This window comes from Talpa europaea (genome assembly GCF_964194135.1).
Source record: "Talpa europaea genome assembly, chromosome: 11".
In the NCBI taxonomy this organism is placed as follows: domain Eukaryota; kingdom Metazoa; phylum Chordata; class Mammalia; order Eulipotyphla; family Talpidae; genus Talpa; species Talpa europaea.
The window spans coordinates 21,071,823-21,099,174 of record NC_140078.1 but is presented as its reverse complement, the minus strand read 5'-3'; the positions used below and the strand labels follow the sequence as shown (position 1 = coordinate 21,099,174).

At 36.1% G+C, this 27,352-nt stretch overlaps 1 protein-coding gene across 2 annotated transcripts; it reads left to right on the top strand.

The window, feature by feature from the left end:
- RBM39 (RNA binding motif protein 39) lies at window positions 1–27,352 on the top strand (the record flags this gene model as incomplete). 2 transcript variants are annotated; one of them, XM_084248357.1, is made up of 17 exons in its annotated part: window positions 1–37; window positions 633–696; window positions 2,453–2,502; window positions 6,881–7,075; window positions 9,443–9,508; window positions 9,604–9,657; window positions 12,372–12,489; window positions 12,832–12,984; window positions 14,187–14,324; window positions 16,213–16,278; window positions 17,981–18,185; window positions 19,130–19,207; window positions 22,630–22,662; window positions 25,133–25,214; window positions 26,105–26,210; window positions 26,842–26,920; window positions 27,225–27,352. In XM_084248357.1, 16 exons carry the CDS (start codon window positions 646–648, stop codon window positions 27,323–27,325), a joined length of 1,575 nt encoding a protein of 524 aa, XP_084104483.1. In that variant the 3' UTR covers window positions 27,326–27,352. The 2 variants fall into 2 exon arrangements, with proteins under 2 accessions (XP_084104483.1, XP_084104482.1); XM_084248356.1 differs by lacking the exon at window positions 1–37 and having other exon boundaries at window positions 646–714; window positions 22,612–22,662.

Here is a 27,352-nt window from a genome sequence, read left to right as displayed (position 1 = left end):
TACAGCAAACACCACAGGGATCCGAAAGCCCGCACAGGTAAGGAGGCGTCTCGGACCCGCTTATTAGCTTTTCCAAGGTCTGCGTCGAGGAGCATTTTTTAGGTTGTCTTTAGCGGGGGGAGGGGGCAGGTTTGGGGAAATTGGCTTTATTTCGGTGACCGCGCCCTTTTCAGGTCGGGTAGGTTTTTAGGGTTCTTGGGGAGGCATGGGCCTCAGAGACTTCGGGCAAATGGCGACCTGTCCCTTCGAGGACTGGGCCGGCCGCGACCTCCCAACATGGCGCCAGCCGAACAGTGCGATGGCACACAACCCCTCCCAACCGAGGGAGTTTCCTTTTGCCCCTAAAATGGCAGCGCGGGTTTTGCGCGGAAAGAGGCGCTCTCGCTGGAGGCGCCTGGATTCTGTTTTTGGAAATACTTGCCGGCTTTTTAAAATCGGACTTAGGATTAATATTAGCGTGTTTGGTTTTAGAGGTATTTCAAATTTAATAGCTACGTTTGGTAAAGTCATCGTGCCATTTTAGTGATTTTAGGGTTTTCGAAGGTTTTTCTGAAGTATTGGGAGTAGGTCCTGTAACAAAAAGGAGCGGAATCGAACCGTTTATTCACAGAATTACCTTGTTCCTTTTCTAGGCGTTTAGAGAAAATGGCAGACGATATTGATATTGAAGCAATGCTTGAGGCTCCTTACAAGAAGGTGAGAGAAAACATGTCGGTGAGGTTTACATATTTCTTAATTTAGCATTATTCACGAAACTACTGCTGAAATGTAAACTAACCTCCCCGGAGCCCTCTTGATTTATCTTATCAGAGATGCATTACGTGTAACTTACAAAAGTAAATATATGCTATTGATGTAATAATATTGTGCAGTAGTTTCACTTCAGCGTGATGAATAAATGCCCATCTATCTCTCTTTGTAGACTTGCCTAACGATATCTCACCTCTACTCCCATGAATTCACCTTTGATTCCAGTGTGAACTGTCAATCATAAGGTAGTAATTGAGTGACTTATCGCTGTACCGTGGTCCCCTAGGTAAAATGACTCAACTAAGAATTACCAGCACCAGTTTGGTATAGCAAAAAGGTGAATGTAGTGGTTTGGGAAAATAGCAGGGGTCCAAGAATAACGAAGCCAAACCAGTCTGTGGCAAGCAAATCTTTAAGTCTTATAAGAAGATATGGGTGAGATTTAAAATTCTTTCTATAAAAGACTGGTGACAGTAAATATTACAACAGGCAGGTCATGAATCTGCTACTCAGTTAAGAATTACTAAAATTCTTGGATCCCTGAATAGAAGAAAAAAAAAATTAAAGCAAAAGAGGCAGTATCACAGCTTAGAGTCACTTGATGACTGTTTTACTGTTCTCCATATTGTTTTACTTTTAATTAGTCCCTGCCATAATATTTCACACTAAAAACTACAAAGGCATTTTGTGGCTAATATAGTCTCGGCCCATTTCAGTATCACAGTAAAAGTAAAGTGTCTTTTCGTTCTTTCACCAGTTGGTGGTGAAAATATCAGTATGCATGCATTATCACTGGTGTCGCAAACTGTAAGCTTTGTAAGTTAGCACTTAAACTCTCATAACTGATGTGTTCAAACTTTAAAATAAACATTGCGCTAAACCTTTTTAAAATAATACGTTTGTTTTGGAGTGTATAGCACGGCCATGTGGTACCAATTTGGATGAAATCTTTATAGCTTTAAATAGTGTATGTAGCATTGTGATGCTTAGACTCTTGAAGAGCTACTTCTATTTTAATGTTAAGATTCTGTGTCTTAGTTTAACATGGATGTAATTCCATGTAAACAGGTATGGAAATAGGAAATGTTTAGGCTGGACTGGTGGATTATTAATTGACTTTCTTGGGTTCTTGGGAGTCAACATTACTAAAGCAGTGTGAATCCCTGTTTGCTTCAGGGCGAGATGTGTGACAGAGGTGGCATCAAGCTCTTACAGTCCCAACCCTCCAACGGAAATGGGCGAAGATCTCAGGAATGGCATCGGTCACAGGAAATCGATAGTGGCTGGCTGCTAGCATGGCCACTTGGGGCTTAGGCAGAAATAGAGCCATGGTACTGACCAAAGGGACCATAGAACGTGGAATAAAACTCAAACCAGGACTTCATTCATGTTTTATAGAAATCCTATTTAACCACTTCAACACTGTAAATCTGGATAACTTAATACCTAACTATATAAGAACGTAAAATTTAACATGTTAATATGCATTTTTATTTTTGTATCTTGATGACTTAATTGTAAGCAACAAAGTGGTTAAACACATACCCATCTAAATTTTTTTGTAGCCTTCCATGTTGAACTATAAATAAGTAATTAGTTTTAAAATTGTTTTGTATTTTCTTATTCCTATTCCCTTTACCCTTTGACAACTTGAAATGTTACCACTTCGTCCTCATGATGTTCTTCTATCAACCCTGCTTAGGATGAGAACAAGTTGAGCAGTGCTAACGGCCATGAAGAACGTAGCAAAAAGTAAGTTTTAAGAAGGGACTTGGGGTGGAGGGATCTTCATGTGACTGAGATCTTTAGTTCTATTCCTGTGATTTAATCCTTTGTCTTTTTAATCTAAATTTAACTTTTGGGACAAGAAAGTATTTCAGGCTCTGTAACTGTGGACACATGCCATAGATTTCAGGGCCCTTTTGGACCTTCCCCTTACAAGTTCATTCATGACCATCTGGATAAAAGTTCCTGTATTAATGTTTGCTTTGTGTGTTAAATTTCTTAACTTTGGTTTAACATTTAGCTATGTTACCAAGATTTAACCACTGAAGATGAGTTAAGAATAAGGAAAGAAAAAAAAATTTAAAAAAACAAGGAAAGATGATAAATAGCCATGCCATGGAAAATCACTGAGAGCTGTCAGCTGTGGTTTATGATCCTTGCTTAAAGATCCCTTTTATATTAATTAGAATACATAAGTACTTATGTTCTCTCTCATGGTTTCATCATCTTCGTCTTTGTAAACTAGTAGACCTAGTAGTGAGAATGGAGGAGAATTGTAGCAAGAGTTCAGTTTTATAAAAACTGAATATTCGTGCAAATTGTTTGGGTTAAATGAGTAACCCAAAATAAGAACCTAGTGTTTCCAGACTAACACAGAATTTAGTATATGCAAAAGTTTAAATCACGTCCACTTTATAAGGTTGGATCGTACTGTAGTTTCAACTCTTAAAATTAATGATTCTTTACATAGTTACGTTGCAAACATTAAATTGTTTGTTATTAGTATTTGTGATGTTATAAAATATTTTGTCATGTTTGTGACCCAGAATAAATAATGAAAATTGGTGGTAAATATCCACTTTGGTTCTTTGTGTCTCTTCCTAAAAGCTCAGAGTACTTCATAATACACTACTTCATTATGGTTAGGTAGCTTGATGTAATCATAATACATTATTTCATTACTGTTAGGTAGCTTGATGTAATCTGAAAATAGATGAGAAAATGTTAGATTGGATTATTCACAATATGCTATGCCACTTTTTTTTTTTTAATGCCCCTATAATGATATAGCAGTAGTGGATTGAAAATGATACAATTTGTAGGAAATGTCCTTTTTTTCTAGTACAAGGTTGGGTAGAAGTCTGTTCCAGTTCTGTACTAATCACAGTAGATGGGTGTGGTGTTGGGTTTACTCTTGAATTGTTAATGGTGTGAAGCAATCATTGAATCAGTTCATAGCTTAATGTTCTCTAGTTATAGGTATTTTACCAAAATATGTTTGCTAATTAGCAGTTCTAATTTGCATTTATATAATCAAAAGAAAGCTTAGGAAGGTGAGTATCCGTATAAATGTCCTGAAATTATCCGATGTAGATACCAACCCTGGTGAATGAATAAAATTATCTTAAGTTCCAGAAGGATGGAGGATGTATACTTTGGGCCCAGATAATCTTCTTGTACTATTCTCAAATGTTACTCCTTGCTTCTAATGCCATTTCCAGTTTATATTTTTGTCCTACATCCAAGCTCATTAAGCTACATCAAGCTTTTACAAGGAAATTTAGCATCAAGCTCTCTAGACTGATGCTTAGTGACTTTTATAAATAGTGTAAAGTTTTATGGGACTAAACAAAAGAGTGGATAGGTCTCTATAATTGACCATAGGATTCTTTGTATAGAAAGAACCTTTTTAAGTACTCGCAACTACCAGAAATTATTGTTATACATCTTATACTAATTATAGCTGATTAAATGACCCTTTCAATCAGGAATTTTTACCCCACTAATTCTGAAGGAAGTTAATCTTGCAAGTTAATTTGAAAGTTAATAGAAGAAATTTTTCAGTGGTGATATGTAATATATAAATGTAAGTAAAATGATCTGTGTGTTGTCTTCAGTATAGATTACTCACTTAACCAGTGGAAAGTGCCATGTTGCATTTTTTTTTTCATCCTAAACTTTCATTTTCTTAAAAACCACTGATTTGGGGGGTGTATTTTTTAAGGTAGTAAGAAAATTCTCATTCTGAGAAACTGAGTTGAATGACTAGTAAACATTTTGAAAAAGTAGTTCTGATTCTCAGTACATGCATTCAGCTGAATTTTGATTGAAATAGTAGTAAAAGGAACTAAGTTTAAAACAAATTGGTTATCCATTATCCTTTCTGAAGAGCCATACCCTAAGTTTGGCAAGATCTCAGAATAATATATTTTGCATACCTGAGCTTGCCTTCATGGGAATATTGTTAGTATAACTAGTTTTGTGAGGGCTAAACCAGCATCCATTCAGTTAAGCTTTTTAGAAATTCTTAGTAAAAGATACAAAATGACACAGTTGAAATATATTGGCTACTGTGGTGTGGATTATCTATAAATTTTGGAATAAATGACTTTTCTATTTTTTTTCTTATTTTCCAGAGTACTTTGCATTTAAAATTTAGATCTTCTTACATGGAAGAGGTCAAATCCAGTTATAGCAAACACCTTTACAGCAGAGGCCATATAACCAAAAAGTCCAAAGGCCCAGCCCAGTGGACCATTTACTTCAATGATGTTCAGTACAAAATTCCACTGCCACTAAAGACTTTGGAAAGTCCCTTTTAAGTTGTAACAGGATTTGACTATTAGTATGGATTGTAATAACCTTTCTTTAGTTAACTTAAATGTTCTTTGAAGCTACAAGTTTGTTATAGAGAAGTATATTATTTTCTTGCACCCTTAAACTTTTGTCTGGGCTTTTAAATAGAGGATTCTATTTTCTGAATGTCTTAGTGTGTTGCTGTCTTTTTACCTGTCTGGGGTTGCCTTCAGATGTGGGTGGGGACTCGCCTGTAACAAGTCCTGGGAAGACTATAAATTGAGATTAGCTTTTAAATTTTTGAGTCCTTTCCTTTGGCAGAATAAGTTTTGGATCTAAAAAAGAGGTAAATAGGGAAGTTGACTACCTCTGCCATCTCTGAGCAGAGCAAAACTTTGTCATTTTGTGGGGATGGAGTTACTCTTTAGTTTGTTCCCGCATTGGTTACATTTAGGACTTTGAATTATTGCTGTTGCAGATTTCTTTAAGAGAGATAGCGCCAGGATTTTCAGGCAGCAAAGTTGTAGTGTTACTGTTGCCCTTTTGGGCATTGCTTTGATGACTTCTATATTGAATGATGAGTGTAGCCTAATTTTCTGTCATGTGCTACTTAGCATATACATTTCTGACAGTCAGGTGGATTATCTTGAAATTTTAGACAAAGTTTCTGCCTCCTTGGAAAGCTCTACATCTCCTTGTGATTGGAGTGTGGGTTTCAAGATTCCAGAAGGTGGGTGTCTTCATTTTCTATTTTCAATGCACTCTAAGATCACCGGCTTACAGGTTCTTTGAGGCAGACTTAAATTGCAATTGTGCTAGTTTTGTTTTGATAAGGACTAATAAGTTAAATTTCCAAATGACAGAGTTGTCAAATGTTTGATAACCTTATAGCCACTACAAATTGACATATTTTAGTGGAATAAGTTTATTTTGAAATGTCTTTCATTTTATATTGAAATATCTGAAGGCACCTCTAAAATTTGGGTGATGACCCAGATGTACAGAAAGATTAATTATAAAACAGTGGGTAGTATACTGTGAAGAACACAGAAATGAACGGAAAGATGTAACTGACTGGCTTTTTTACCTTTCAGAGTTTGGGATTTTATAAATCCCCAGGTGTTGATTCTTATTTTGATTGTACTCCACAGGCATGTAAAAACTGGCATGAAAATAACATACTCCATTTTCTGTTTACTCATAACTTTAAATAGGAAGAACATGTTAAAATCTGGGCGTGTCAGAATGCATTTTATTGCATTAATTTTGTTGTCTGTTGTCACTAGTAATTTTGCTTATGAAAACCAAAACATTGGTGTTTGTATGGCCCTTTGAAAGTATAAAATATTCATGTTTGTAAATTGGGTCAAAATTGACTTAAAGGAAATTAGTGCTTTCAATAGAAATTTTTATATATGATCTAGCACTAGTACTACCATTGTAACTTTGGTTTTATTACTGTACTTTGGAGATTGCAGTAATACTTGTTGGCTAGGTATATGGTGGCCAAATTTTATTTAAAGCTTCAGGTTTTCATCTGTACCTACCAACAAGTCCTTCTTCTGTTAAAACTGTAGCTGATTTTTCAGGAGGTCATTGTAGTCTTGGCTCTCTCAAATGATTCTTTGTCAACTGACAGCTGATTGTCTGGAGTAGAAAGCAATCGTTGTTTACCTTACCTGGGGGCTATTTTTTCACAAGTATGTATTGTATGATAGGAAAAATAACAAAATAAATTTACAAAAAGAAAGACATTCTGACCATTAAAGGAAGTATATAGTGTCAGGTTGTTAAATCAGCAAGATAATGGTAACTTTTTTATCCTCAGGAGGAAAAAAAGCAAGAGCAGAAGTCGTAGTCATGAACGAAAAAGAAGCAAAAGTAAGGAACGGAAGAGAAGTAGAGATAGAGAAAGGAAAAAGAGTAAAAGCCGTGAAAGGAAACGAAGCAGAAGCAAAGAAAGGAGACGGAGCCGCTCCAGAAGCCGAGATCGCAGATTCAGAGGCCGCTACAGAAGTCCTTAGTATGTAACTATAATTACAGTGATTTTGACTTGACAGACTTTGGGTATCCAGCAACCTTGGTGATTTGAATTGGGAATTTTTATTTTCCAGTATTATTTAAAAGATTTAAAGATACTGGTGTTGAAAATCTAGTAGAAGGATAATACAGGGTGTGGGCAGATGCAAATCTTTTTTATTGGGCATACAATTTAATTTCTGATACTCCCTCTAAAAATACGTTTTAACTGTATGCCAGTCCCTATTGGACTAAAGCACTAGAGTGCTTAAAAAAAATGGATATTATTATAGTGTGACGTGCTTGAAAACAAAAAGGTGTGTGAGCAATTACAATATTCTTTACTGAACATAAATTAAAATTTTAAAGTTCAGATGGATATGTGTATAATTAGTCAAATATGTAATTAGTTAGCTATTATCTTTAATCTTGTCTGTGCCTGTTTTTGGCTAAAATGACAGACCCTTTGTTTTTAATTTGATGTTTGCTCCTTGACAAAGGTAATTTTGGGGGCTCATCACACATTTGTATTTAAAGACTTTTTCAGTAGTGAAATAGCTCTAAAGGTGATTTTGAAGGTTAAATCACTGAGAAGTGAAAGTCACTTGGTGGCTTAATCAGGTTTCAAAAAACCTAAACTTTGGAAAGAGTCTACCTATAATTTTAAATTAAGGTTTGAATGTAGCAATTCTTGGGTGTTTTTTAATCTTTCAATACACTGTGATAAACTTGGATGTATTAATTTTATATTAAAATGAAAATTTGACTTTAAAATTGGCTTTAAATGGTTGGAGATGGAATTTAAATACAATTTTATCAGAGCCTTGTCTTAGACAAGTTATTTGTCTAAGCTTTAATTTTCTCATCTTGCAAGACAGTAACAACTGAGAGATAAGGGCTTAACGGGTATTGAATGAGTATGTAAATAAATTACTCAAAATACTTAATGATATTTATGAACTGTTTTGGCCCTAGTTGAAGCTATTAACATTAGTAACACTTTGGAGTTCATAGTCTGGCTCTTTAATCTTTAAAATAAAAAGAATTGAACTGTTAAGTTTTCTTCTAGCTGCTTATTCTGTATACTTTTTAAGAGCTTAAAAGACACAGTAATGATGTTTTAATTCTGAATGCTCTATTAGAAATTAGCTTTTTGTCCAGTTTATCGCAATTTCGTTGCATTAATTTTATCAAAATGTGCACAAATGGGGGAAGGGAATACATTAATTTTTTGATACTATTGCCTCTGTTGAGTGATGACTGAAGTCAGCCTCTTGTGATCTTGGTCTGACTTAAAAATTACTTCATTCTTGTAAATTTGGTTACAGGTAACTATGGAAGGAATAACAGACTAAAAAGTCAAAGAGGGGGAAGAAAATAATAGGTGTTTTCTTGAACTCAATCAAAGATCAAATAAGTGTATGTTATCACTATTTGTAATTGCAATGAACCGATTTCATTTAAAATAATTGGAACTGCTTGGATGTTCTAGGTACATGTAGAGTCCATGAAAAGGAATCCAATAGTGGATCACGTATCACTACCCTGAAAAGGGATATAGCAGGATGAGCACTAAGGGACATCTAATTTGTCCCTTTCAAGTTAAAGTCTTTAAAAATTACAGGCTCTGAAACTACTAGTGTTTGTTTCAAAGGCAGTTACTGTTCTAATAACTTTTTAAGGCCCTTAATATGTCATATCCTCAATAGAATTTTTTTTTTTAGAGATGAACTTCCATTATATATTTATGATGGAATATTATGCTATAAAAAATGGAAGTATGATTCCTCAGAAGTGCTTTTATGCAGTCTCTAAGACTTATAAAAGGGAAAGTTGGGAGTTTCATGATCATGTGAACAATTAGTTCCCTTGTTTTTTTTTAAAAAAATAAATGAGCGTATATATATGAATATTGTATGTGTAATCACATATACCTTTCCTGAGAGAGGATCTGCAAATATGCCGACCAAATTGTTAACCAAAGATGATACTCCTGATGCGAGAAAAGTTCAGAATGATTTAATTTTATGGCATATGTTTTGTTTTCTTTTTTTAAAACCACAGGAATGTATTCATGAATTATAATTAAAAAGAAAACTACAGACTGAAAATGAAAGCAAGCATTTTCAGAATCTTAATTTTTGAGGCTCTAACCTTTGGTCTTGGCACCTCTCAGTGGTCCAGGATGGATAACTGTAAGAGCAGTTTACCTGGGATACAGTTAAGAGAAAAAGTCTCTTTGTTTCCTCTTCATAATTGAGGTGGAAAAAAAGCAGCCTGAACATTGTTGAACTTGCTGGAGAGCGCATGAACCGCGATCTTAGCAAGACCCTAAACCTGTAACTAGTGTAATTTTGTTTTTCCTTTTTAGCTCCGGACCAAAATTTAACAGTGCCATCCGAGGAAAGATTGGGTTGCCTCATAGCATCAAATTAAGGTTTTTAAACATACTTCTGAATTGTTTAAATTGTTTTTCAAGGAACTAATGTGGTGTACTTGTTGGGTAACTTCTGAAACTTTTTAACTTTGCAGCAGACGACGCTCCCGAAGCAAAAGTCCATTCAGAAAAGACAAGAGCCCTGTGAGGTAGCTGTTGTCCTTACTTTTTTCATTTAGAGCTTTTATAAATAGAGCTTATAATTTCTACTACTGATAATTTTATATTTAGTAATGTGGACATTCAGTGACTTTATGACATTTGGTAATAGTGTTAAATCTTGCATTCTTTCATAGTATTAGTAGCACTGTTAAATGAATGTGGATTTCTAAATTTTCGATTGATTTTGATTTCATATATTCCATATAAGAAAAGAGCATACTTACTTTGTGTAGATGTCTGTGATCTTATTTCTCATATTAAATGTATAGTAAACTTCAAATAAATTACACACTTAAGACCTTTGAAGTTAACAAATTTACATTATTATTTGAACTAGCTTTATGTGGAAAAAATGTAACAATCAAAAGATAGGTTGTTCTTCCTGAGAAAAAGTATTTAATTGCCAATGTCAAACAGACTGACTTATTTTTAACATGTTATTTTGAGTTATTTTCCTCTCAAATGTCCAGCTTAATGATTCTCAAGGAGCATTTTTGATACATAGCATTGTTTTTTATTTTCCTGGTTTCCCTGAAAGGGCACCTTCTTATTGATAACTATTGTGTTATTTTGTGTGATTTAATTATTCTAGGGTTTGGTGAAAACCTTGATTTTAAAAGCTCTTTTTAAGACATGAGATAAAATCTTTCTCATAAGAAAATCCCCTTTTCTCATTCTTTTGACCTAGCCTAGCACCTGTTTTGTAATATATTTAAAATCACCTGCTGAACTTTCATGGGGATGTACAGTTTTACAGGTAGAAAGTTATCAGACAATTTACTAAAATGTGAAAATATGGACAGAGGATATTTACATTTCTAAGGGTTAAATTATAACCCTACTTAACTTTAGTGGTATTTTGTAACAGATGTTAAATGGACACTTCATTTTTCCTTGAAATTTGTGAAATTTGTTTTTTAAAGATTTATTTCTGTACACAAGAACTGGGGTCTAGACCAAAGGGGGCAGAGGGTGAGAAGATACACCAGGAACAGAGTGGGGAGCAGAACAGGTGAATCTACTGAACCACACTGCTGTGCCACATGTATTATCTCCCTGACTAGGGTTTGAATGTATGGCACAGTGGCAGTTGATAGTTATGAGGCTTTAACAAACCCTGTGCCACCAGGGAGGACAGAAATTTGTGAAATTTTATCTGTTAATCTCTTTTCACTTCTTTGAGCAATTTTAATTTTTTCTATAAATTTCCTTTTTGATGTGGTTATGGTTACTTTGTATATTCCATAACCGATATAACTAAATCTTAGATACTAATTTAGTGGAATCTTAGTAAGACTGATGTAATTCTAAGAAACCATTAGCTTATGGCTTCATAAATTTTTAATGTTAATATAATTTTTGGAAACAAATTTTTGTCATTTGGGGTTTTACTTTAAAGAATATTTTTGTATTTTATTTCATTTTAGGTTTTCTAATGGTTTTGTTTTGGGAGATCATTATTTCTGTTGATTTTGGACTAGACCAATATTTGTAATTAATAGAGTTTATTTACTTGTGATTATGGTAGAATTCTTTCTGATTGTCCAGTTCTTGTATTGAAGAAATTGATACTTGCAAGATTAAAGAGGACAGTGGCCTTTTACCCCTCATAGTTGTTAATGATTAGTTGTTAATGATTAGTGTATCCTGTTGCTGAATGAGTACTTTTTAAAAAAAATTTTGTTTTTTAAAATTTATTTATGCATACAAGAACTGGAGTACAGGCCAGAGGTGTAGGGGGGTGAGACAGTGGGGAACAAAACAGTTGATTTACTGAAATACACTAAGGGGAGCAGCAGGTATGACAGGAGATTAGCTCCTGTGGGTTAGCTCCTTAACTGGGGATCAAACGATAGGCCTTAGCTATGACAGAGCTTCTTAACCCCTAGGCCCCCAGGGGGACCCAAGTACTATTTTTTTTTTTAAAGATTTATTTTTTTATGCACACAAGAGCTGGGGTACAGGCGAGAGATGGGGGGGGTGAGAGGATTCACCAGAGACAGAGTGGGGAACAGAACAGGCAGATTGATCGACGTGCACTGCTGAGGGGAGCAGCAGGCAAGTCAGGAGAGGTCTGCTGCGCCATGTGGGGTGCTCTCTGGCAGGCTGGGTGGGGATCAAACGAACTCGTGCAGCGGCTGCACGTTGCTTCATAGTGCGGTGCTTAACCCCTTGTGCCACCAGGGAGGCCCCCCAAGTACTATTTTTTTACTGAGGTAACATTGGTTTACAACCAGTGAACTTTTCCTGATAACATGGCAAGGTGTTTTAGAAGAAACATCTTAACTATCCTGTTGAAGGAATTTAATTACATTAAATTATGTTTTAAAGATTTATTTATGCATAGAAGAACTGCAGTGTAGGGCAGAAGTGCAGATTGGTGAGAATATTCACCAGAGACAGAGTAGGAAAAACAGGCAGATTAACTGAAATACACCGTTGAGGGGAACAGCGGGCGAGTGGTTTGCTGAGCCATGTGGTTCACCTCCCTGGCTGGGGCATGAGCTCATGCTACAGTAGTTTAAGATTGCTTTAACCCCTTGTGCCACCAGGAAGGCCCCTATTTCGTAAACATTTTGTTTAAATCTTAGTAAACGTGTGTGGGAATAATGACCAACTAATTTTGGTATTTCATTCTGTTTATTGAAAGTGTATTAGTGTATTTAGCATTTTAAAAGAATAACTTATTTACTTCTATTAGGGAACCAATTGATAATCTAACTCCTGAGGAAAGAGATGCAAGGACAGTTTTCTGCATGCAACTGGCAGCAAGAATTCGTCCAAGGGATTTGGAAGAGTTTTTCTCTACAGTAGGAAAGGTAATCTTGACCTATTTAAGCAGATCACATAATTGGAAATTGTAAACATTTTAATAGCATCATTGTGTAGATAAAATGAGAAAACATCTAAATATAAAGTCTTTTAGTAATATCTAGTGATTTATTTTTGTCACATTTCTATTTGGCCTCATTTGGAAGGTGATAGTTGGTAAAAGTTACCTGGAATTCTTCAAGATACAGATAGGCCTATGGGTGTACAAAGTTAGTTACTTTAAAAGTTACTGTGATAGTTTCTTGTTGGATTTTTTTTTATGTGCCTCATGTTTTTGAAATTTTATCCTGATTACACACTTGGGTTAAAGTTAAGTGTTTTCTATTTAGGTTCGAGATGTAAGAATGATTTCTGATAGAAATTCAAGACGTTCCAAAGGAATTGCTTACGTGGAGTTTGTTGATGTTAGCTCAGTGCCTCTCGCAATTGGATTAACTGGCCAACGTGTTTTAGGAGTGCCAATCATAGTACAGGCATCACAGGTAATTATATTATGTTAAGAATTTGGTCACTGGTAGTGCTAGAAACCTGTTGCTTTACATAATCTGACTTGAAAATCTGGTTTTATTACTAACATCCTTTATGCAAGGTATTGCTAGGTCCAGGTTTTAAAATTTGAAATTTCAAGAGTACGTGATAACTGGGTATTTATCACTTAGTTGTATGTAAACAATAGGAATATAATAGGAAGAAGAAAAAACTTTGCTCAGTTCATTTCCTCTGATCTAAGAGGAGAAACCTAATAGTTTGTACATTGGCCTGACAAAAGGCTGAGAAGCCTTAAATCAGATAAGGTTTTGAATTTACTTCATTTTAACCTGATCAGCATTACTAATCAAGATGGCTTGGTTTGTGTTAGAAATGTACTTTTTTTTTAAAGATTTATTTATACATGGACCGGGGTACAGGCCAGATGCATGGGAGGATGAGAGGATTCACCAGAGACAGTGGGGAACAGAACAGGCACTAAATGCACTGCTGGGGGGAGCAGTAGGCGAGACAGGAGAGGAGGTCTGCCCCACCATGTGGGAATCTCCCTGTCCGGCTGGGGATCAAACCAGCGCTGCAGAGGCTGAGGACAACTTTATAGCGCTGTGCTCAACCCGCTGTGATACAGGGGAGACCCAGAAATGTACATTTCCTTTAGTGGGAGGCCTTGGCTTAGATAAAATTACCAGTGTGAATTGACTGGGTTAGCTTGGTTTGATTGGTTAGCTTGGTTTGATTTCAGCATGCCTAGTAGACGTGCTGTACATTAAGTTAAAAAATGGTCTTGTGTTACATTGATTTTGGTAAATAATGTAGTTAGCAATTTCAGGAAACATACATTCGTTAAGTCTAAGCATGCGTGTTTTAGATGTCATAATGCAGTTTCATAATGGTTGTCATTTTAAGTATGAAATGCAGCGTGCTATAACTAGCATACATATGCTCTCAAAACTCTAAAATATTAAGATAAAAAAATTTAAAATTCAACATCTTATTTTGTGTGTGTAATTTAGTGCTGTTACTCAGTGGTTTATAAGTGTAATGGATATTTGTCATTTTGTGTATGATTATTCACATTTAAGTGTAATTTCACCACTAACCATTAACAGTAGTTGTCATTTTGCGAACCTAAGATCTGATTGGTATGATTTAGATTATTGCTGTGTGATAGGCATTTTTCTTACCTTACTTGTAGGCAGAAAAAAACAGAGCTGCAGCAATGGCAAACAATCTACAAAAGGGAAGTGCTGGACCTATGAGACTTTATGTGGGCTCCTTACACTTTAACATAACAGAAGATATGCTTCGGGGGATCTTTGAGCCTTTTGGAAGGGTACGTTCCAATTTCTTAAATAGAAACTTAATGGATTCTTAAAAAAAAGATTTACTTTATTTATACAAGAACCCTGGGGTACAGGCCAGATGCACGGGAGGGTGAGGGGATTCACCAGAGACAGAGTGAGGAACAGAACAGGCAGACTGGCGAAATACATTGCTGAGGGGAGCAGCAGGTGGGGCAGGAGAGATCTGCCGTGCCATGTGGGACCCTCGCTTGCCGGTATCAAACCATTGCTGCAGAGGCTGTGGGGACAGCTTCACAGTGCTGCGCTCAACCGCCTGCGCCACCACAGGAGGCCCCTTAATGGATTCTTTTTTTTTTTTTTTTTTTTTTTAAAGCACTTTTTTTTTTTTTTAATTTTCTAGAGGCATGTCTTATTTATTTTTTTTTATTATTTGTTTGTTTGTTTTGGTTTATACATGCACTGGGTACAGTCAGAAGCGCGGGAGGGTGAGAGAATTCACCAGAGCCAGAGCGGGGAGCAGAGCAGGCAGAAGGACCGAAGTACACTGCTGAGGGGAGCAGCGGGCGGCAGGAGAGGTCTGCGCACCATGTGGGACCCTCCTCTGGTGGCTGGGGAGCAGCCGGGGATCGAACCGGCGCCACAGAGGCCGCGGGCAGCCTCGCAACCCAGCGCTCAACCGCTGCGCCACTGGGGAGGCCCCCCCTTAATGGATTCTTGATCCAAGTATAACTCTCATAATTTTCTGTGTCATGTTTCTTTGAGATTAAGATGGGAAAGCATTATGTAACATTCCTGTGCAACATAAGTTAACTTCTTTGAAAGGAGATCATTTGAAGACCATTTATTATTTATAATGTATATAATTTCATAAGTATTACATTCATTTGTTTTTAGATAAACATGAGTGATACAAGTAGACTGCTTTTCTTTTTCCTGAAGATTTATTTATGCATACAAGAACTGGGGTTCAGGCCAGAGGTTTGGGGAGTGAGAAGATTCACCAGAGAGAGTAGGGAGCAGAACAGGTTGGTGGACTGAAATACACTGCTGAGGGGAACAGCGGGTGAGGCAGGAGAGGTCTGTGCAATGCGGGTAGCTTCCTGGCTGACCGGTGATCAAACACATCTGTGCACAGCTTCACAGTGCTGCTGTGCTTATTAACTCCTTGCCCACCATGGAGGTCCCACCTTTGGATCTTTTTTTTTAATCTTTTTTTAGTTTCCCTTTACTACCACTTAATCCCTTTGCTAAACTATTTAAAATGTTGATAACATAAATTAGGGTATTAAGATTGTTGGTGCTGTATTTATTGGAAATTTATGCATACTAATGGTGAACAAATCATCCTTGTGTGAATTACTCCGTCTTTACAAAATTAATACATTCCTGAGACCACCAGAGCATAAAGAAATTACAGCATGATGAGTGCTGTTTTAATTTCATTCTGTGTATAGACAACTTTATTGGGATATTGTGATAAAATTCACAAAGCATACAGTTCACACATCTGAAGTAACTGCTTTGTTGCCTTTCAGTATATTTGGGTGTGCCACCCATCAACATGTGGTTGTTTTTATTTCAACATACTGGGTAATTTATTGTGTCTCATGATTAAGAATTAATACTGTGTTTAGCATAATGGGAAGGAAATATGTTTATTTCTGAGTCCTCATTGTGGTTTACCAAGGGCTTCTTTTAGTAGTTTAATTATTGAGGCCAAAGGCTAAAATGTAAGATTTTTAGATTGTCTTCCCTAACACCTAGTGAAAATTTATATGGAAGTGTATAGGAAGGGATTATGTTATGCTTTCAATTAATTTTTAAGGTTACAGAAGATTTATCAATCATGTTTCAAGGGGAAAGAAGTGTTCCTGTTTCCCTCCTCTTTTATATAAAAATTGTTATTTTCACTTTTAGATTGAAAGTATCCAGCTCATGATGGATAGTGAAACAGGACGATCCAAGGGATATGGATTCATTACAGTAAGCAATTAACATGATGAACGTTATATTTAAAAAGCAGACTTAAAACTTCATTATTGATAGTGGGAAAAGAGGGAGTCATTTTCTTTAAAGTGGCATAAATTTGCCTTTAATAGCCATTTCTTAGAGGTGTCCACCAAATGTGAATACATAGTTAAGCATTTTACTCATATTTATGATTGATTTGTTTAATCAACATATTGTGTAATTGATGTCTGAGACATCTATGATTTACAACCTCTTCAGTCTTTGACTTGGAACACATTCTTAGCTATTGAATGTAGGTCTCTTTAATTAAATCCTTTTTATATATTTGAATGTAGGTCTCTTTAATTAAATCCTTTTTATATATGTTTGCACTTCAATAAGGATTGCTTTATTAAAAGTGCTGTTGACTTACATTATAGCTCGGTCCCTGATTTAAGGGTATGAGGTAGAAGTTGGAATAATTGTGAATAGAGTTATGCTTTCTAAAAGTAAACGCACTTGTATATTATTTCATGATTTAATCCAGTTACATCATTGCAGATTTTCAGAGTACAGTCTTATAACTGCCATGTCAAGGAATAAGATGTTTTTGTGTAAGATATAGGAAGCCCTGATTGTAATTAAGAAATTGTAATAATTGTTTTATAATTAAGTAAAATTTAAATTTTACTTTAAATCTCAGTAAAATTTGTTTATTTTTTTTAATAGAGGCATGTTTTATTTATTTGTTTGTTTGTTTTGTTTATACATGCACTGGGTACAGTCAGAAGCGCGGGAGGGTGAGAGAATTCACCAGAGCGGGGAGCAGAGCAGGCAGAAGGAGCAAAGTACACTGCTGAGGGGAGCAGCGGGCGGCAGGAGAGGTCTGCGGCCATGTGGGACCCTCCTCCGGTGGCCGGGGAGCAGCCGGGGATCGAACTGGCGCCTCAGAGGCCGCGGGCAGCTTCGCAACCCAGCGCTCAACCGCTACGCCACCAGGGAGGCCCAAAATTTGTTTATTTTTTAAATATTTATGCATACAAGAGCTGGGGCACAGGCCAGAGAGGTGGGAGGTGAGAGTATTCACCAGAGACAAGAGTGGGGAGCAGAATAGGCGATGACTGTAATACACTGCTGGGGGCAGCAGAGGGTGAGACAAAGAGGTCTGCTGCACCATGTGGGTTAGCTCGCTGGTGAGACATAGAACCTGCTGCAATAGCTTCATAGTGCTGAAAGTTAACTTATTGCACCACCAGGGAGGCTCTATAAAAATAACTTTCTGAGGAAAGATTAAATTCTTTTTGTCCATTAAAAGTATAGATTGTGAATGAGTTGTGTCTACATCCTGAGATTAAGAAATTTAATTATATTCAAATAAAATATGGTCCCAGATTTTGTATTAAAAGTACAAGCACTTTTAGATTTATAATATATTAAAAAGTTTATTGTTTGAAAAAATACTCTGAAAAATTAGTCTGAACATTTTCTTACTAAGATTCCATATTCCCAAAGATAAGGTTTCATTCTTTGGTAATATCCTGCCATTTGTAAACAAACAACGAATCTAATTTGTATGAGTTGTGGTCTGATCGTGTAGGTTAATATTACTAGTAGCTTGAAGTTTTCACTCTATATACCCAACTGAAGCTACTGAATATACTAGACTTGGTGTTTCCTTATCTTGAGTATATATGTTGGCTGACATACTGGACTTTTCCCTCCCTTTTCAATTTAGTTTTCTGATTCAGAATGTGCCAAGAAGGCTTTGGAACAACTTAATGGATTTGAGCTAGCAGGAAGACCAATGAAAGTTGGTCATGTTACTGAACGTACTGATGCTTCCAGTGCTAGCTCATTTTTGGACAGTGATGAACTGGAAAGGACTGGAATTGACTTGGGAACAACTGGTCGTCTCCAATTAATGGCAAGACTTGCAGAGGGTAAGTTTTTCCTAGTGTTGTGATTTATTGTGGGTATGGTAATGGAAGGTAACCATGCTGACTAATAAGTGGAAAATTATATTTTGAAATTGACATTATCCTTGGAAAACACACATAAAATTTTTATGGATGAGATTCTTTTAAACTTTAAATCTACCATACAATTGATATGGTACCTTTTGAGTTACCACAACTTAAGTTACAGAATTTGTGACATTTATAATATGTTAAAGTATGGTTAGTTGCAATTTTTTTTTAAAGATTTATTTATTTATGCATACAATAAGTGGGGTTACAGGCCAGAGTTGTGGAGGGTGAGAGGATTCACCAGAGACAGTGGGGAACAGAATAGGCAGATTGACTGAAATAGACTGTTTTTTTTTTTTTTTTTTTAATAGAGGCATGCTTTATTTATTTGTTTGCTGGTTTGTTTGTTTTTGTTTATACATGCACTGGGTACAGTCAGAAGCGCGGGAGGGTGAGAGAATTCACCAGAGCCAGAGCGGAGAGCAGAGCAGGCAGAAGGACCGAAGTACACTGCTGAGGGGAGCAGCGGGCGGCAGGAGAGGTCTGCACGCCATGTGGGACCCTCCTCCGGTGGCCGGGGAGCAGCCGGGGATCGAACCGGCGCCGCAGAGGCCGTGCGCAGTTTTGCAACCCAGCGCTCAACCGCTGCGCCACCGGGGAGGCCCTGAAATAGACTGTTGAAGGGAGTAGTGAGTGAGTCAGGAGAGGTCTGCTGTGCCATGTGGGTAGTTCCCTGGGGCCAGTGGCTGCGGATAGCTTTATAGGTTGTGTCTTAACCCCTTGTGCCATTAGGTACTTAGTTGCATCTCTTGTACTACATCTTCCTTGTAATTTCTTTTTTGTGATTTGGTAAACACTCAAAACTAGGTTTTTACGCTCTTAACATATTAAGAATATCAAGACCTATTGTTCTACAGGTACAGGTTTGCAGATCCCACCGGCAGCACAACAAGCTCTACAAATGAGTGGCTCTTTGGCATTTGGTGCTGTGGCAGGTAGGAATTGAATCTTTTCTAATTTGAAATCATTGTTTTTTCATCTAATTCGAAAATTTACCAAATTTTTGCATTTAAAAGGACTTAATGAGAATTCAATTCATCAAGTACTTATGGCCTATAAATTTCAAGAGTTCACATGACGAATTGGCTTATTTATCCTAAAAGCTGTTGATAATTTTGAACCCTTTGTACTAATTTGTAGTTGTAATTGCTGTTAGTCCTTTTTAATATAATTTTTATTAAAGATCTAAAGTTTATATTTTTACAGAAAAATTTTTTTGAATGTTTGAGACCAAAAAGTATAGTACAGGTCTTTAAGTTTCATTTCAAATAATTGCAGTATCAAGAGTGCAGAGAAAACTGCCTACCTAAACAGTCCTTAACTATAGATTTTGAGTTGAGGGTCTTAGGGCAGAAAAATGTGAGTGAATTGACCATTTGCTACAATTACAAAGCAAGAAATGCAGTTCATGAAGCATTTGCTGCTTTGTTTTGGCTCAATTTAGGTGCCTAAACTTTTCTTTTATAAAATAGTTGATATTAAGCCAAGATAGGATAGCATGTAATTTTGAAACACTTCTGGAACATTCAGGAATTTGCATTTTGAACCTAGGATGACAGGATATACTTATCCTATGACAATTTTATTATGAATTGACCCTTTGGTCTTCTCTATTACCTAAAAAATGAGACTGGCAATATGGAAGATTATATTAATCATGGCTTCTGCATCTGAATATACAGAGGGCCTTTGGGTGCTTTATGATTTCCATTTAAATTGAAACCTTACTATCTAAAGGCGGAGATCATTTCTGTTTTCATTTAGAGAGGGAGTTTCATTGTTTTCTCCTTTTTCAGTGGATAGCTAACTCTTTTAGAAGCTTTAGAAAACCTTCCTTCCTTGTGCTTCCTGTCAAATTATGACTTATCTTGAAAACCCCAGTTTCCAAAATTTCTGACACACCATGTCCCATTGTGTGCTTAAGAGAAGAAAAGACACAACCATTATTTGAGTCTTGTAATGATTTCCCCTGGTATTCCTGTTTCCTTGATTTACTTTATAGGTATTGGACATTTAATGTTTTTTTACAGTGACTACAGTTAATAAGAATCCATTTAATTGTAGCTATTACAAGGAAACACATCATTTCCAGCATTATTTCCCAGTCTGTGGAGTGAAAGTTACTATTTAAACTGAAAACTCTCCTCAAATATCCCTGTTGCTTAAGTCATTCTTGGAATAATTCAGAAAATGCTTAATTGCTATCCGTAGTCTTAAGTATTCCACTACAAGCTGGTGAACAAGGTCAGGGATCTGATGCAGTAACATGAAACATTTTATGGGTGTTGTATCAAATATGTTGATTTGGTCTTTACATAAACATGACCACCTATTTTGAAGGCTTTTCTCTGTTAGACACTACTGCCTTCAGTCGTTACTTCTTTGATGTATACTATATGAGTATTCATCCGTAGGTACTCTGCATGGTTTCTCTTAAGGATGACTGTCATCAATTTAAATTCTAAACATCCGTATGTATTGTTCAAAATAGATTATTATATGTTATATTCCCCCCTTTAAAAATGTTTACTCTGTTTTCTTATACTTCCTCTGAATTGCTATTGCTCTAGTGAGTTAATGACACTAAATTTTTAGGTAAATACTTTTATAATTGAGTATTTTTGTCCAGATACTCATCATAAAAACCTTTAACATCACTTTGTTGAAGTTAAATAAATTGCTGAGGTTTATTGCGTTTGAGGCCATTATCCCCACAGACCTTTGAATCTCTGTGGAAACAAGGGTCACCATCACCAAACAAGGGTGGATCTGGAAGTTTAACAGACCTTTCTAAGACAAGTTAGTTTTTTTACCTTTATAAAAACCAGGCTTTATTTTCTGTCTTGTCCCAACTTACTGGAAAAAGACATTTTTTGTTTTTGATAGGGACTGATACACATTTAAAATAGCATAGATTGCTGGTGTCCATGTTTCTTTCCCCCTTCATTTTAGAAAACATTGTGTTAAAATTGAGTGTTGTTTGACAGTGTTCCTATAGTCATAGCCTCAAGTTCTTTGAGTATATACCAGTTTATATTTTTTAAATCTCCAAGATGCGTTTTGAACACTTAAGATTCTGGTATTATTATATTAGTATAACTTAGGTTGCTGATCCCTTTTCATTTTTGCCTATGTCTAATGATCATTTTTTATACTTAGCAAAAAAAACAGATAGTGTTAAAGTTGAATTACATGTAGAAGGAAAATTAGGTTACTTGAATCTGAACAATTTCTGTGTTGTCTATTTCTGTAACTTTCAGTTTGAAGTAGCTTTTATTAAGCTGGCAATTTACATTTACTGTTAAAACTTGCTGTTCATTAGCTTGGCAGCTTTCTCTCTTGGGTTCCAATATAGAGATGTTTATGATTATATGAAGAAACACAATAGTAAAAATCCCTGTATTTTTGATATTGACTGTACGTTTAACTTTTTCTTAGACTTCATAGATTTTAGTAAACTCCTTTAAATTTCATTGCTGCCTCATTAAATTTGCAGAATTAGCTAAGGGAACCAACCAGGCCCTAATAAAATTATCACCTTCTGGGCTGGATTTGATGTAATTTTTTTTTTTTAAGATTATTTATGCATACAAGAGCTGGTGTACAAGCCAGAGATGCGGGAGGTGAGAGGATTCACCAGGGACAGAGCGGGGAACAGAACAGGCAGACTGACTAAAATACACTGCTGAGGGAAGCAGCAGACGAGACAGGAGAGGTCTGCCTTGCCATGTGGGTTGCTCCCTTGCTGGCTGGGTATCCAACTCATGCTACAGAGGCTGTGGATTGCTTCTAGTGCAGTGCTTAACCCCTTGCGCCACCAGGGAGAATGGCATCTTTCCCACTGGTGATATTCCTATTTGATTGTTAAAAGTATCTATAGCATTTTGATATGTACTCTTGCAGTGATTACCGTTTTCTAAAAATGAAAGTATTCCTAAGTGTTACTGCCACTGATAGAATAAATAGTGGATTATCCCAAGTACTTGGAATTGAATTCTCAAGATCAGGGTTTTCATGCATTTTCTGACCGGTGTGCTTCCCTTTCCCCATTTCCCATTATTCCCGTGTGAAGAGTAGTATTAAGTTGAATGCATTTGAGGTGTGAAATAGAGTAGGAGGAATAGCACTAGAGAGGGCATAACTAAGCTTCCTAGGGTAGGAGGAAAGAAAAAGGCCCCAACGCCTTGTCAATGAGGAATGGGGAAGGAGGTTTGGCTGCCAGGTTTTACAATAAGTTCATTTTAACAAACCCTGCTATTGTAGTCCTCTTTTTATTAATGCTTTCCTGACATTTACCCTGTTAGTTGAGGCTCTTCATTGTTCCTGCACTGAGCTGTAGAATTCTCTTTTGTTATAGATTTGCAAACAAGACTTTCTCAACAGACTGAAGGTGAGTTGAGCTTTTTATTTTTCTTTAAAATAGATACAAAGATACAGATACATAGCAAGATACAGTAGTGTATTATAATTTGTGTTGAGCCAGATTTTGGCAGAATGACACATTCAGGGTATATATACAGTAATCCATTACTGTGTATATATTTGAAGACTAATTCAAAACACTAAAATTCCATGGATTTAAAAATTAAAACTTGCTTCTTTGGCTTTTCTAGAATTGTTTTTAGTCATGTATCATATTAGCCATGTATCAATATAACATGTTCATTGTTAGTAAGTTGTATGTAAAAGTCAGAAAATGAAATCTGTCGTTTAGTGAACGAGCCTTTCAGAACATGAAGTCTAAACTTAATGTAAGGTTAGGAAAACATTATTCCCGTGATTTATAAAAGTACTACCAAGTAGTTAGAAGACAGTTCTAAGTACAATTAAATTGCATGCAAATTTCAGAGATTGAAACATTTTTAGAATGTAGGGTTCTTGTGGGTTTTTTTATGCATACAAGAACTGGGGTACAGGCCTAAGATATGGGGGGTGAGAGGATTCACCAGAGATAGAGGGGTAAACAGGCAGACTGACTGAAATACACTGCTGCGGGGAGAGGCGGAGGAGAGGTCTGCCTCGCCATGTGGGTTGCTCCGTGGCTTGGGATTGAAACCGCGCTGCAGAAGCTGCAGATAGCTTTAAATTGCTGTGCTTAACCCCTTGTGCCACCAGGGAGGCCCTACTTTTCTTGTTATTAATTACCAAGTAAATCAGCCATTTTATAAGAGCATTTTGCTCTTGAGCAAATTGGTTATCCATCTTTTTATAGGGTATGAGTATTTGGTTTAGAAATTATTTTATGTATTAAAAATACCCATAATGTTCATTGACAAATGCTTATTTTAATTTATTTCAGTAAATGACACCATTATACTCAATCCTTTTTTTCATAGCAGATTTTTAGAATTAGATGATTTTCCTATTTGCTGTGTTCTTATGCTGAATTTGTTGTGTCTGTGTTCACATAGTTTATGTTGGAATGTTTCTATCACACCTTTCCTTAATGCTTTTTCAGGATTCATAGTACATTATAAATTTTTGAAAAAAATTATTTATGTATACAAGTACTGGGCTGTAAGCCAGAGGTGTGGGGTGGGGAGAGGATTCACCAGAGAGAGTGGGGAGCAGACAGGCAGATGTACTGAAATACACTGCTGAAGGGATCAACTGGTAAGACAGGAGAGGTTGATGCACCATGTGGGAGTGGCTGGGGATTGAACTCGTGCTACAGTGGCTGCTGATATTTGATAGCTTTATCCCTGGGCCACCAGGGAGGCCCCTGTATTATACTTTCGAGAAAACAGAAAAATTTATCCTCAGTTGTTTTGGAATGATCTAGTATCTTTCCAAAGCACATTTATAAGGTACTTAATTGTAAAACAACCATAGTTGTATCTTAACTTTTCCCCACTAGAGTTTGACAATCTGGTAAATGTTTTAGCCTTTCTTTTTTAATAAAAAGCTTTATGAAAGGATGTTTAAAAAGCAAAAAGCATTTTTTTTTAATTCCATTAGCAGCATTTTATGATGTATTTCATGCACAGCCCTAATTTTTAATCACTTGGATTATTTCTGGTACTTCCTCAGGTGATCGATCATTTTAATTATCATAATTTCTAATGTACTCTTTTATCCTTAGCTTTGTTGTTGTTATGTATTGGAATGAAATTTGGTCAAATATTGTGATTACGGTGAGTTCTGTCAACCACATTAAAGCAGTGGAGTGGCTGTTTTGGAAAATGCTCTAACTTCAAACTTACAAAACCAATATGGGATTTAAATGTTGCTCCTAAGTACTTGTGTCAAGTAGTTATTTTTAAAGAAGTGAATATTAGACATTCATTCTTTTTTAGTGATTAAGACAGGCTTAATAATTTTAAAAAAAATACCCTGCTTAATAGGATTTATGGTCCTAGTATGTAAAAATGCTTAGATGGTTTTGTGCATCTTGGTTTTAAAATTTAATACTTTTACGTATATATATTTAAAATAAATATTCATGAACAGAAACCAAAATAATACAATGGCACAGATTTGGCATTTTAAAGATTATATTTTAATACACCTTGCTTTTCTCGGGGTGTAAACTCCAGTAGTCCCTCAGTCTTTTTATCCTTTGTTATGTGTTGATTTTTCTAATGGATGGATTTTGATTGCATGCAAGTTTTAATTTTCCTTCTAAAAAATACAGCTCCAGTTTAATTTAGATAGCTATATCCAATATTAGGTTGCCTTAGTTTCCTGGCAACTAAAATGTATTAAATACTTGTTAGCATTATTAAACTTGTGAGTTGATGACAACTACTCTTGTTTCACATTGCATTTAGCTGTGGGGGTGGGGGTTTGGTTTTGTTTTATTCAGGGTTTTTCTGGTTCTTTTTCCATGAAACTAATTTCTCTCTTTTTTTTTTTTTTAGCTTCGGCTTTAGCTGCAGCTGCCTCTGTTCAACCACTTGCAACACAGTGTTTCCAACTCTCTAACATGTTTAACCCTCAAACGTAAGTAAATGTATTTTTCTCAAGTTCAAAAGGGTATGTAATTTGTAACATGACCCTTTCTTTGCTTTGCTTATATCATGACTTAATGCAAAGAGGTTTGGATTGTTTTTTGTTTTTTAAGATTTATTTCTATATACAAGAGCTGGGGTGTAGGCCAGAGGTGCAGGGGGGTGGGAGGATTCACCAGAGACAGAGTGGGGAGCAGAATAGGCAGATCTACTGAAATATACCGCTGAGGGGAGCAGTGGTGAAACAGGAGAGGTCTGCTGCCCTATGTGGGTCATTTCCCTGGCTGGTGACATGTGATAGCTTGATAGCGCTATCTTTAACCCCTGAGCCACCAGGGAGGCCCCTGGATTGTTGTATTTTTAACACCAAATTAGTTTATCTGTGGGAATTGAGTTGAACAATTGGTATGTCATTCAAAGATGTGAACAAACCCTGTTAAGTGTTAATCAAATGTTTATTTAGATTTTCTTTAATGCCCTCCTCCACTGACATCAGTGGTTTTACATTGAATGTGCATATTAAAAATACAGATGATCATATATAGCTGATGCTTCAAAAGTTTCTAAAAGAGGTTTTTTGTTTTAAAGATTTGTTTATTTATTTATTTATTTATACAAGCACTGGGTACAGTCAGCAGCACTGGAGGGTGAGAGAATTCACCAGAGTCAGAGCGGGTTGCAGAACAGGCAGACTGACGAAATACACTGCTGAGGGGAGCAGCGGGCATGGCAGTAGAGGTCTGCGGGCTATGTGGGACCCTCGCTGGCGGCCGGGAATTGAATTGGTGCTGCAGAGACTGTGGGCAACTTCGCAGCCCAGTGCTCAACTGCTGCGCCACCAGGGGAGGCCCTCTAAAAGAGTTTTTAATGCTTTTTTTATAGAGAAGAAGAAGTTGGATGGGACACAGAGATTAAGGATGATGTGATTGAAGAATGTAATAAACATGGAGGAGTCATTCATATTTATGTTGACAAAAATTCAGCTCAGGTATTTTGGTCTTTTTTTTTTTTTTTTTCCATGAACAAAGATTGGTTGTTAATATTAGCAAGTGCTTTAAAACATTAACAGTATTAACAAGTAAGGTTATAACTGTCTTTACTGCAAAGTTTTCTTGACCGTGGTGATGGTTCACAGGTGATGTGGTGTGAGAACTATGGGGACTACACTTGAGGGGAAAAATAAAAATAAAACAGGTTAAATTATTTTAACATTTTAAAAAAGTGTTTCCTTCACCCACTGAACTCTGGAAAGCAGCTTTACCATATTGACCTAAGAAAAAACACTTTGCAAGTAGTTAGGAGTCAGAATGGGTCATTGTTAAGAAGTTACTGGTTAGTGTTCAACTAACTGTGAAATTCTGGTATGTAAATAATTTCATTTCTTTAGCCTTCAATTCAGAGAAAAGATAGTACAAGGGAAGACTTGGAGGAATAAACCATTTTCAGTAAAACTCCAAAGTGGATTCTTTAATGACTTTGTTTTATTGTAACAATCGGAACTATTTTGAGGACAATTATGTGGTTTTAGAGAATTGAATTTCTTTCTGACAATTTAAATAAGCTTATTTTAATCAATGTTATATATAGCAATGCCTTTATATTTTTTTGTTGTGTTTTAGGGCAATGTGTATGTCAAGTGCCCATCAATTGCTGCAGCCATTGCTGCTGTCAATGCATTGCATGGCAGGTGGTTTGCTGGTAAGTTTCTTTTCTTCATGTGATTATTAGGATGGTTTTAAAAAGCTAGTCTAATTAATACAAAGTAAAAATCAAAATCAACAAGCAACTATAAACCAAAGATACTATGGGTGGGAGGGGTGGGGAGAGGAAGGACTTAGGGTCAAAATAAGGGGGGGGGGTGCAATTGTATGGGGAATATAACCAAAATGAAAATGCATACATTGTGCAAAAATGAAAAATGATGTAAGAATTATATAAAATACTAAAAAAATTAAAAGCTAGTCTTAAAATACTAAACCATCTTATCTCTTTCTTTCAACAGGTAAAATGATAACAGCAGCATATGTACCTCTTCCAACTTATCACAACCTCTTCCCTGACTCTATGACAGCAACACAACTACTGGTTCCAAGTAGACGATGAAGGAAGATATAGTCCCTTATGTACATA